Below are 12,274 nucleotides of genomic sequence, written 5' to 3'. Positions count from 1 at the left end.
CACAACATAATCATCTCCTCTGATAGGTGCTGAAGTAGGAAATTTGACTTTTGCCTTCAAGGCTAGATGAAGAGGTTAGAGATAACTATATATTCAAAGATTGATTATAGGTTAGAAGCTTTAAAATGCTATTGGAATTCAGAGGAGAAAAGTCACTAATAGTTGTTAGATGCTTAACGAATATTTGCATGAATGAATGAATGAATAGTTGAACAGTCAAATACATAGCTAGCCTATGGAAGAAGAACTTGATGGGTCAATTTAATAAGTACCACTGCCTGTCTTTCAACTACAAAATACAATCTAGTCATTAAGATGCAGAGCAATCTATTAGGTGGAGAACAGAAACTGAATTTTGATGATTTTTTTTTAGATGGCTAGTCCAAAACTTTTGGAAAATACTTTCATTAAGGAAATTTAAAGAAAGGTAGATTTGGGCACAATACAAGGAAGAATTTACTATTAACATTGGAAGGAAGGTGACAATACTGTATGTGTCAAGCAGAGGCCATTAAAGTTCTTTGAGATAGAGAGAAAATTATTGATCAGATTGAGCCAAAGGAGACTTTATTGCTAAATCGTTCCACTTTGAAAAAATTCCATTTCTCTATTCCTATCTGTGAATTTAATGAATTATTAGTTGATGAGTTGATAGGAATTATTCTTTTTTTTAAAAAATATATTTTATTGATTTTTCACAGAGAGGAAGGGAGAGGGACAGAGAGTTAGAAGCATCGATGAGAGAGAAACATCGATCAGCTGCCTCCTGCACAGTCCCCACTGGGGATGTGCCCGCAACCCAGGCACATGCCCCTAACTGGAATCAAACCCGGGACCTTTGAGTCCGCAGATCAACGCTCTATCAACTGAGCCAAACCAGTCAGGGCGATAGGAATTATTCTTAATTTCCCTCTCTTTCCACATGCCCTTCCTCTCGTCACTCTCTATCCCTGTAACCTGTTTTGTTTTTCTTCATCACACTTGTCATTACCTGATATTATATCTGTTGTTTATTCACTGTCCCCCCCCCCCCCCCAGAATGTAGACGCAGACAATTTGTTCACTTCTGTATGCCTGGCACACAATTGATGCTCAATAAGCATTTGCTGAAGCTTTAGAATAACAATAAATAACATACGTATAAATAGCTGTACAGTTTTTCCTAAATATAAAAGTAGTACTTCTTTCTTGTTAATAAAATACAGAAAAGTATAAGGAGAGGATTTAAAAATTGGAGGAATTTATCAACAACAACTTATATCCCTGGGAAATGTGCTTGATTGAGTTCATGTTAAAGTTTTAGGTGTTTGGGCCCCATCAAGCCAGTAAATAATAAAGATTTAACCCCATCCGTGTGTTTTCTGTTCTTTGTTTTGTAATGTACAAAAGATGCTGGTAAGGAAGGATGGCTCCATGGGGATTACCTCTGGGAACACAGAATCCAAAGCCGAACAATGGGCTCTTACGTTATCTGGGCAATCTGTTTTGTACCTCCTGTAATTGGTGACATATAATTAGGCCTGCATATTACTTCTGAACACTGCACTTCATTTAGCTGGGCTTATGGAGATTAGATCATGCACAGGAAGCTGGCTCCTTGGTTATCGAGCTCCATAGAGGAGTTGGGAGGCTTAAGGAGGGTGAAAAATTAGGGTTGATTTGAAGGGACAGGATTCTCTGGAAAAGCACAGAGATTTTTCCACTTTGTGCCTCTATGACCCTTTAGTTTCCCATAAGCAGTATTGATTCTTGCCTCAATACTTTCTGTAAATAAGGGCCTCTTTAAGCTTTCCTTTCCTCACCCTGTAAAAAAGGCTGCTAATACTGACGTTGTGAGATTTTCATTTTCATGAGCTAACTCTTTAAAGAATCTAACAGAAGATAAAAACCCCAGCACAGTTCCTGGAACACATACTAAGAGTATAATCATTGTCAGTTTCTTTTTCCCCCGCTCCTTTTATCCACCGTTATCACTGTCCACATTATCAGGCTTTAATTAATTTATTGTAAAATAATTACATTTTGAAATCCTAGTATGTTTGACTGGAGTTTTGAATAGTATTTTGCACTTCTTAAGATACTTTAAGTTACCCACCTTGAGTTATTGTTATTATAATTGTTTACTTGTTTTATTCTTGTTAGATCACAAGCAGTCTGAGAGATGACTCTTATTCATTTTTATATTCACTACCTAGGACAGTACTTTGATCCCAGTGGATATTCAAAAAATATGTACCATAATTATTGTTAATAAAAATCAGCATCCCCACACACTTCACCCTATAAGGCCAATGCAGATCTAGATACACAGCATAACTTCTTCTTTTTTTTTTTTATTGCTTAAAGTATTACAAAGGGTATTACATATGTGTCTATTTTTTCCCCCCGCCCTAGACAGTCCCCTAGCCTCCCCTATCCCCCAGTGACTTATGTCCATTGGTTATGCTTATATGCATGCATACAAGTCCTTTAGTTGATCTCTTACCCCCCTACCTCCTGCCCCCCAACCCTCCCCGGCCTTCCCGCTGCAGTTTGACAATCTGTTTGAGGCAGCTCTGCCTCTGTATCTATTATTGTTCAAAAGTTTATAATGGTCTTTATTATCCATGAATGAGTGAGATCATGTGGTATTTTTCCTTCATTGACTGGCTTATTTCACTTAGCATAATGCTCTCCAGTTCCATCCATGACGTTGCAAATGGTAAGAGTTCCTTCCTTTTTAGAGCATAACTTCTTTGAACATTTATTGACTTGGAGAGAATAGGACATACCATTTTGCCAGTAACATTTTAAGAGTGACAGATCTAGAGCAGGCTATGTTTTTTTGTGTTGTTTTTTTTCCAAACTAGGTTTAACTTTTTCTATATGGTATTGATTGCTTGTTAGTTTCTAAGAGCAGGGCCTTCAGCAGTAAGAGAATTATTGTACAGATGAATAATAGACAGATTAGGAGACTCAGAGGTAATCAAAAGTAGGAAAGTAAGGGGTCAGAAAATAGGTCAATTTACCCATTTTGCCCAGCAGTTTTTTAGGCTGTGCACACAAAAGAGCTCCAGCCCAGTCTCCCTCCATGTGTTTCAGCCTGTCTGTCAATCTCAAATGGTTTCATTGGCCTTAGAGCTAAAATTGTTTGTCTTAGCACTAGTGTGTTGCTTATGGTAAGACTGAGCCCTGGTAATAAGTGTATGCTGTTTGATTCCCATTCCTCTGGCTTTGCAGTTACTCTCTCCTTTTCCTTTTCCTTTTCCCTAGGTGTACGTGGTGGGGAATGAGCCTTTAACAGTTTTGGTGGATTCCCTGCTTCCCGTCCTGGGAGTGCTCTTTTCTCTCTACTGCTTTACCAAGCAGAGCGTGTCTCACATAAGGTAAACAACCAGAGAAACTGACTTGTTTATAAATAGTGAAGTCTTCTCTTGCATGTTGCTCTTGTTCTTATTTTGAATTTAACATGTCACCTTATAATTAACTAGAGGCCCGGTGCACGACATTTGTGCACTCGAGGGGAGTGGGGGCGTCCCTCAGCCTGGCCTGCGCCCTTTAGCAGTCTGGGAGCCCTTGGGGGATGTCTGTCGGACATTCTTAGCGCTGCCACGGAGGCGGGAGAGGCTCCCACCACCGCCGCTTGTGGCTGAGTAGCGCTCCCCCTGTGGGAGGACACTGACCACCAGGGGGCAGCTTCTGTGTTGAGCGCCTGCCCCCTGGTAGTCAGTGCATGTCATAGCGACTGGTCATTTCGCCGTTCAGTCGATTTGCATATTACCCTTTTATTATATAGGATTTTTTCTTTTCAGTCAGGAAAACATTTGAGAACCTTCTTATTCTGCTCATCTAGAAAAGAGAGAGCTTTGTAAATTGCAGGGGATTGAGTGTAGGTTTTAAAATGACTTGCCTCAGCCTCAGTCCTAGACATCAGAGATGAATATTTACATGTATGAACATGCCCCTGTTTAACCAGTGAAAAATACTGGAATTACATGTCTAGGAAGGAGGAAATAGAGGATGGTTCATAACTACCTCATGGGGAGCTAGGAATCAAGCTCGGGAAATCTGGATCTGAATATAGACTCTGTAATTTAGACTTGGATTTGGTGTTAGTGCTGCACAGGATAGTTTAGAATGAAGGGGTTTCTTAGTCATCCAGAAAATAATCTTTTGTATTGGGATTTAAGTAGGACTCCTTTTTTATCAGCTCTATTTTCACAGCTACTTATGTGGTTTCTTTCTCCTTATAAGAGTTTATATCCTTCCTGAAATCATACAGAATTCTGATTTTTGGTGTTTGCAAATAACCTATATGTAATCTGATATACAATAATGGTACCTTCTTCATTGAGTTATTATGAAGATTAATTGTGCATTAAACTGTTTAGCAAATAGAAAGCTACCATCATCACCAAGGGGTGAAGGAAAGTATAGTTGACCCTTGCATAACATAGGTTTGAACTGTGTGGGTCTATAGACAATTTTTTTCAATAAATACCTGTACTGTTTTCAGGCTGTGCTTGGGATCTGTGGATGTGGAGGGCTGACTATACATTAATCTATGCCATTTTATTTATTTATTTATTTTTTATCCTCACCCGAGGATATTTTTCCATTGATTTTTAGAGAGAGTGGAAGAGAGAGGGAAAGACAGAGAGAAATATCCATGTAAGAGAAACACTTCAATTGGTTGCCTCCTGCACACGCCCAGACCAGGGCCCGGGCTGGGGAGGATCACGTAAACTGAGGTATGTGCCCTTGACTGGAATCGAACCCGGGACCCTTTGGTCCAGAGGCTGACGGTCTATCCACTGAGCCAACTGCCTAGGGCAATCTGTGCCATTTTATATAGGGGACTTGAGCATCTTCAGATTTTGGTATTTCCAGGGGATCCTGGAATTGATCCCCCAAGGATATGGAGGGACAACTTAAGTTTTCGGAGAATCAGAAATTTGTACATGTATTTTTTTTTAAATATATTTTATTGATTTTTTACAGAGAGGAAGGGAGAAGGGATAGAGAGCTAGAAATATCGATGAAAGAGAAACATGGATTAGCTGCCTCCTGCACACTCCCCACTGGGGATGTGCCCGCAACCAAGGTACATGCCCCTGACCAGAATCGAACCCGGGACCCTTGAGTGCGCAGGCTGACGCTCTATCCATTGAGCCAAACCGGTTGGGCTGTACATGTATTTTTACTGTGTGTGTGTGTGTGGTGGGGGGGGGGTCGGTATCCCTAACCCCCACATTGTTCAAGGGTCAACTGCACTGTCTTGCATATTAGTCAAAGCTTACATATTGCCTTTGACTCTAACTTTTGGTTAGCACATCATTGTAGCCCAGAGCCATATGGGAAGTGACAATAGAAAGGGCAGTGTGAGATGGAGACTATATATGTGAATTTGGCTTTCATGGACCATCCATATAATAACTCTTGTTTTAGTTTTGAAACCCAAGTCCTCATAGCACTGTCATGTCCACATCAGAGACTGAGAAGGGAGAGGCAAATGTTTATTCCATTCCTCTCCTAGTTGAAAAGGGGATGAGGAATCAGCAAGAATTTGTTGGTATGCTGTTTCTTGGTCGCCAGCTATTGGTCCCATTGGCAGTGATGGTTTCATCAATGTAAACTTTCTTTCACAGTGCCTAATCCAAAGGCAGTGGGTACACTTCGATTACAAAAAATACATTCACATGGGGCTCATATGTCATATCACATTTATTTCTAGAGCCAAAGATCCGTCAGTCACTCATTGAATTTCAGAATATTTGTAAGAAGCATTCTTTTCACTCCTGCACTTCAGTGGAACTAGGTGACTATGCCAGCATTTAGAATGCAGTGGGACCTGACAGTCTTTCTTTCTCTCTTGTTAGATGCATAGAGTAAGATGACAAGCTCATTTATAACTTTTTTCTGCCAGGTCACTTTGCCAAGAGATCTTATTGTGGATTCTGGGGAAACTGGAGAGGAACAAAGCAGTTGCCAGCCTAAAAGGATTTGCGGGGTTGGACAGATCTGTGCCTTCACTCCATTCTCTGTGTCAGTTTAGAGCTGCCACTCAAGGTGGTATTATGGTTACCATCAAAGAGGCCATTTGGTGAGTCCAACACCCTTTGCTATCTCTCTTCAGATTTAATTGTACCCGAGGCCATTCTGTGATTTGTCCACTAAGGGGCGCTGATAGGAAGGAAACAAAAAAGCAGCTGACATGCGCCCGTTTATTATAGTGTCTAAATGAAATGTGAGCCTTTTTTAAAAAAATTTTATTTTCTTGTTTAAAGTATTACAAATAGTAGTACATATGTCTCCTTTTTTTCCCCATTGACCTTCCCCTGGCCTTTAGTAATCCTCCAGGCTTTTCCTTGATGCTAGCTAATAGTAGGTGCAATCTACTGGAGCCTCACAGCTCAGCCCCTTACTTCACAAAGACTTTGCCAGTGAGTCAGAATAAAGGACAGACACATGTTCACCCTCAACACCATAAACCAGCCGTGGGCAAACTACGGCCCGCGGGCTGGATCCGGCCCGTTTGAAATGAATAAAACTATTGGAAAAAAAGACCGTACCCTTTTATGTAATGATGTTTACTTTGAATTTATATTAGTTCACACAAACACTCCATCCATGCTTTTGTTCCGGCCCTCCGGTCCAGTTTAAGAACCCATTGTGGCCCTCGAGTCAAAAAGTTTGCCCACCCCTGCCATAAACCAATGTGCTTTCTCACTCTCAAAATGGTACATGTGTTCTGAATCAGACGTTTTCCTATGGGAAATTGCTTGATAGCTATCTATTATAGAAATTTTGTAATGACAGTTTGTTTCTCCCAGGGATTGATTAGAAGGTGCTTAATAAATGTTACTGGAATGGGTAATTTATTTCTCCAACATCTCACAAGTGTAGGTTAAATTATTTCCATTTTCTGGGTGATATGTATAGATGTTATTACCTCAGACTGTAAATTATTCTTATCAGATTTCACAAAGTATTTACCTGGTGGCAGCTACTGTACTTAGATCATATCACATTAAAAATGCTGTCGTTTGTTAAAGTGTTTAAATTTAATTTTTTTATTTATGGTTGACTAAGTTTTAGAACACTTTCAATATGATGAACTTGAGGAAAATAAACATATTGATTGCAAACAATTATCAGTACAAACTCAAGCTAGTATTTTACTGAGAGTTATTTTGTTGAGCATTGGTAGGTTCTATGGTTATGCCCTTGAACTGAAAGAGTTTAAAATTTTGGGGCATGTTTATTTAAAAATTCTTTTGGTACAGTTGAAACAGGGACCAATTTAGTGACTATATAGAGAATTTTATAGTATTTAACTTATCAGTAGTTAAAACATATTGCTATCTTAACAAGCCTTTAGTGCACATGTGTCAAAATCAACAGCTCTTATTGAAACTAAAGTTTTCTTTATTGTAGGAAAGATAGTGAATAGGCAGTGCTTGAATGAATCTCCATCCCTACCAGATCCTTAACCTGGGGTCTCCACATGGACTTTTAAAGGGCTATAATCTCCTGAAATTATACACAAGTTTTTTTATATGCAAACATGGATTTTTTTCCCCCTGGAGTGAAGGGAAAATAATTTAAACAAAAATTTGAGGTCTTTTTAATGATTTGTTGTATAGAAAAATAACATGTTACTTTAGAATATTATTAATGGGGTTTTAAAAAAAAAAATCTCTGGGTGTGGGAGGGGGAAAAAAAACCTCTGGGTGATCAATCTTCCCAAGATAAATGTGACTCCACATTGCAGTGATGAAGATGAAGCCCTGTACCAGAAGGTATCCTCAGAGCAGTGCCAGCTAGAGCATCTCGGGGACTTGCTGTCCCACTGCCAGGAATGTGGGTTGGCTGGTGACTTCTTCATCTTCTGCTTGAAGGTAAGAGCTACAGTACATGTGCAGTTCATGGTCAGCTTTATTCCAGGGTAGTATCAGGAGCCCCATTGAATTTTCAAGCCAGTCATAATCTTAGGTTCTAAAATTAGGGCCTGCTAGGATAAATAATCAGAGGATATAAGGGTAATTTATGTTGTAGGAGGTTTGGTAAAAAGAAGAAACCTACCCTCAGCAGTACACGTGTAACTGAACGACTTTGCAAGGTACTCTGCCCTGAAATTTTAGAGATGACCAAAGCAGAACTGTTGATCTCTGAAAGGGTTAATCTTTGCTCTGTGTTCATAGTAAGAACTCTTTTGAAGTTAATAGCAGGTTTTACAGCTATAGAGTAATCCCGTATCCTTTCTGACTATTGTTTTGTCAGGTATTTAGAAAGGAGGTTTAGCAGTGCTGCCTCTCTCATTTCATTTTGTAGCCGCTTGAAGACCTTCTCCGGGTTTGCTTCTTGGTGCTGGTGGTTGTCCTTCCTGTTGTCCTCCTCTCCCAACAGTAACCTGTACCCGTACTGTTACTCCTCATTCGCACTATTTGAGACCATAAGCCTCTGATTCCCTGTCTTCCAGCTCTGCCTTCTCCATTATTTCCCCCAAATAAAGTGCCTACTCCAAGAGAATGTTTGTGGAGTTTAAGGATGGTGTGCGTATGGGAGAATACAAGGAGTGAAATAGGGCTAATAATTCTAGAATTTGAAGTTGGGGTACTTTTTTTTAAAAATATATATTTTATTGATTTTTTACAGAGAGGAAGGGAGAGGGATAGTTAGAAACATCGATGAGAGAGAAACATGGATCAGCTGTCTCCTGCACAACCCCTACTGGGCATGTGTCTGCAACCAAGGTACATGCCCTTGACCGCAATCGAACCTGGGACCTTTCAGTCCGCAGGCTGACGCTCTATCCACTGAGCCAAACTGGTTAGGGCTGGGGTACTTTTTTGATGCTTTCTCCTCTGCCACATTCACATCTACCCCCTCCGCCCAGCCCACTCATTGTAAATAACATTACAAGAATATATGTCCTCTTAATTTGACACTTTAAAAATTTTTATTTAAAAACAAAAAAAATGAAAGGTGTTTTTCGTTGTTATTCCCCCACCCCCCTCTAAACAAAGGTTTTACCACCTTGGAATTATTGACATTTTGGGTTGGATAATTTTTGCTGGCTGCAGGTAAGGGGAGATGGGAGGCCTTCTGGTGAGGATTGGGGGCTTCCTCTGCATTGTAGGGTGTTTAGCACCATCTCTGACCTCTTCCCACTAGGTGCTTGTACCACCCTCCAATTATGATGACCAAAAATGTCCCCAGACATTGCTAAATGTCCCCCTGGGGAGCAAAATTGCTTAGGCACAGTTGGGAAGCACTGCTCTAAACTGTCAGTTACTCTGTTAAAGCATTAATTGTTAACACATTGCGGACCAATAGTTTTATTGCTAGCTTTACCCAGTGGCCAGATAAGTGTCTATTGAACGAGTATAAAAACTGTTTACATAAATGTTAAAGGCACGCTTTAAAATTAAATACCCATTGCATTTTGAAGTTATTTATTATATGTTCTTACCAGCTAATATCTTTTTAAAGTATGATACTTTGTAAAACACTGTGTAATATGAAGTGAGAATTCTCCTGATCCGTTTAAGTAAGCTAAGGTTTTGCCTTCCTAAGGAAATTTGCAATATGAAAAGTAGGGGAAAAGCCTACAAAACCCACAGTAATGAATTATGTATTGGTAGAAATTTAGTTCTAAATATCTTAGGGAAAAAGGGCTGTGGTGCTGAAAGCATCAAATAGTCTCTAAAGAGGGGTTGGAAATGTTATTTGGCTTTAGTTCAAGGAAGGCTAGTGATGGAGATCATCAAAATACTGGTGAAATAAGTCTTTCAAACTAGTTCTTTGTGTGTATGTTTTTCATTATGAAGTTTTAAATTTTCATACACAGGGTATCATAGTATAGGTACTATTCTGCAGCTTACATTTTTTACTCCACAGTGCTTTTGAGAGCTCTCTGTATTGACATCCACATAGACCTAGTTCATTTATCTCAACTGCTGCAATATAATAAATACATCACAATTTATTCATTTTCTTATCGCTGGACATTTTTGTTTCAAATTTTTGGCTATTATAAATAACTAGGGGCCCGGTGCACGAAATTCGTGCACTGGGTGTGTGTGTGGGGGGAGTGTCCCTCAGCCCAGCCTGCCCCCTCTCACATACTGGGAGCCCTCAGGCGTTGACCCCCATCACCCTCCAATCGCAGGATCGGCCCCTTGCCCAGGCCGGACGCCTCTGGCTGAGGCATCCGGCTCGGGCAGCGGGGACCCGCAGCTGCAGCGGCCCCGCGATCGTGGGCTCCGCTTTAGGCCCAGGCAAGGGACCCCTAGCTCCCAGGGCTGCCAGCTTCGACCGTGTGCAGCTCCCATCGCTGGCTCCACCCCTACTTCCTGCTATCACTGGCCAGGGCGGAAAAGGCACCTGATTCTCCAATCATGGCTGGGGGGCAGGGCAAAGGCGGCCCCAGGGCCGCCTTTGCCCTGCCCCCCAGCTCTTAGCTCCCCCCTGGGTTTCCGATCACTGTCAGTGGCAGGGGGCTTCTTCCTGCTTTCCCTTTCGCCTCCCTGCATTGTGCCTACATATGCAAATTAACCGCCATCTTGTTGGCAGTTAACTGCCAATCTTAGTTGGCAGTTAACTGCCAATCTTAGTTGGCAGTTAATTTGCATATAGCCCTGATTAGCCAATGAAAAGGGTAGCTCGTACGCCAATTACCATTTTTCTCTTTTATTAGTGTTGACTAGAGGCCTGATGCACAAAAATTTGTGCACTTGGGAGGGTCCCTCGGCCTGGCCTGTGCCCTCTCGCAGTCTGCGACCCCTCAGGGAATGACCACCTGCTAGCTTAGGCCCACTCCCCGGAGGATTGGGCCTAAGCTGACAGTCAGACATCCCTCTGGCAGCCCAGGAGCCCTCGGGGGATGTCCACTTGCCAGCAGGGAGCAGGCCTAGCTGCAGTCGGACATCCTTAGCACTGCTGAGGAGGCAGGAGAGGCTCCCACCACCAGCGCTGTACTGGCAGCCTTCAGCCTGGCTTGTGGCTGAGCAGAGCACCCCTGTGGGAGTGTACTGACCACCAGGGGGAAACCTGCATTGAGCGTCTGCCCCCTGGTGGTCAGTGTGTGTCAAAGTGACCAGTGATTCCCAGTTGCTCTGCTGTTAGGGTCAATTTGCATATTACCCTTTTATTATATAGGATGCTGCAGTGAACACAGACTAGTCCTTTAAATACACATTTCAAACCGAGTTTTCTAGCTCTTGTTGAGCCCTTTGTCTCACAGGCTTTCCCTTTTCTCCTACACTGACAGGAGTTGACTCATGTGGCTGTGGAAAATGAAGCAGAGTTAAAAACGCAGCACTTCTCCAGCAAAAGCCTCTTGGAATTAGAACAGCACCAGACTCTTCTGGTGGAAGGCCAGGAGCAGAAGCTGCTGGTCCTGCAGCTGTTGGCTGTTCTGTGCGAGAGGATGTCTGAGCAGATATTCACAAACGTCACTCAGGTCAGTGTCCGTCACATTCTGGATCCAGCCTGGTTTGGTTTCTTTACATTCTTTCCAAAAAATGTTCAAAGAATGTTACTCAGAGTGTGGTTTGATGACACCTGCCTCAGTGTTACCTGGAATGCTGGTTAAACATGCCAATTACTGAGCCCACACTAGACCAAGAGGATCGACACTTTCACAGGTCCTGGGAATCGGCATGTTTATTAACAAACTCCTGAGGCGATTCTTAAGTGCATGAAGCTTTAAGAACTGTTTTAAATGTTTATATGTTGTATCAGAGTGATTTTTAACTTCACTAGAGACTGGGCATCTGTGGTTTTTGTTGTTGTTGTTAATTCTCACCTGAGCATATTTTTTCATTGATTTTTAGAGAGAGTGGAAGGGAGGAGGAGAGACAAAGAGAGGGAGAAACATCAATGTCACATCAATTGGTTGCCTCCCGCATGCCAGGGCCAGGGATGGAGCCTGCAACCGAGGTACGTGCCCTTGACCGGAATTGAATCCGGGACCCTTCAGTCTGTGGGCTGACACTCTATCCACTGAGCCAAATGGGCTAGGACAGCATCTGTATTTAAAAAATACATTTTTTTACTTTTATTTTTTATTTAATTTCTTTATTGATTAAGTTATTACATATGTGTCCTTATCCCCTAAAAAACACATTCTTAATTGATTTTTAGAGAGAGAGGGAGGGAAAGGGAGCCACAGAGAGAGAAATGTGGATAGGCTGCCTCCTGCACACCCCCTACCTTAATAGCCTGCAAACTGGGAATCGAACCGGCAACCTTTTGGTGCACAGGATGATGCCCAACCAACTGAGCCACC

The 12,274-nt window shown here is 41.7% G+C and overlaps 1 protein-coding gene across 1 annotated transcript in view; it reads left to right on the top strand.

Annotated features, from left to right (window-relative positions):
- TANGO6 (transport and golgi organization 6 homolog) overlaps positions 1-12,274 on the top strand; it is a 150,912-nt gene that overhangs the window by 27,859 nt on the left and 110,779 nt on the right. The window contains exons 8-11 of the mRNA XM_059667636.1: positions 3,253-3,365; positions 5,906-6,082; positions 7,754-7,880; positions 11,255-11,446. Coding sequence (XP_059523619.1) covers positions 3,253-3,365; positions 5,906-6,082; positions 7,754-7,880; positions 11,255-11,446 — 609 coding nt within the window. The remainder of the gene's footprint in view (positions 1-3,252; positions 3,366-5,905; positions 6,083-7,753; positions 7,881-11,254; positions 11,447-12,274) is intronic.

This window comes from Myotis daubentonii, chromosome 15 (assembly GCF_963259705.1).
Source record: "Myotis daubentonii chromosome 15, mMyoDau2.1, whole genome shotgun sequence".
Taxonomy (NCBI): domain Eukaryota; kingdom Metazoa; phylum Chordata; class Mammalia; order Chiroptera; family Vespertilionidae; genus Myotis; species Myotis daubentonii.
The sequence above is the reverse complement of the archived record's forward strand: the minus strand, read 5'-3'. Positions and strand labels throughout refer to the sequence as shown.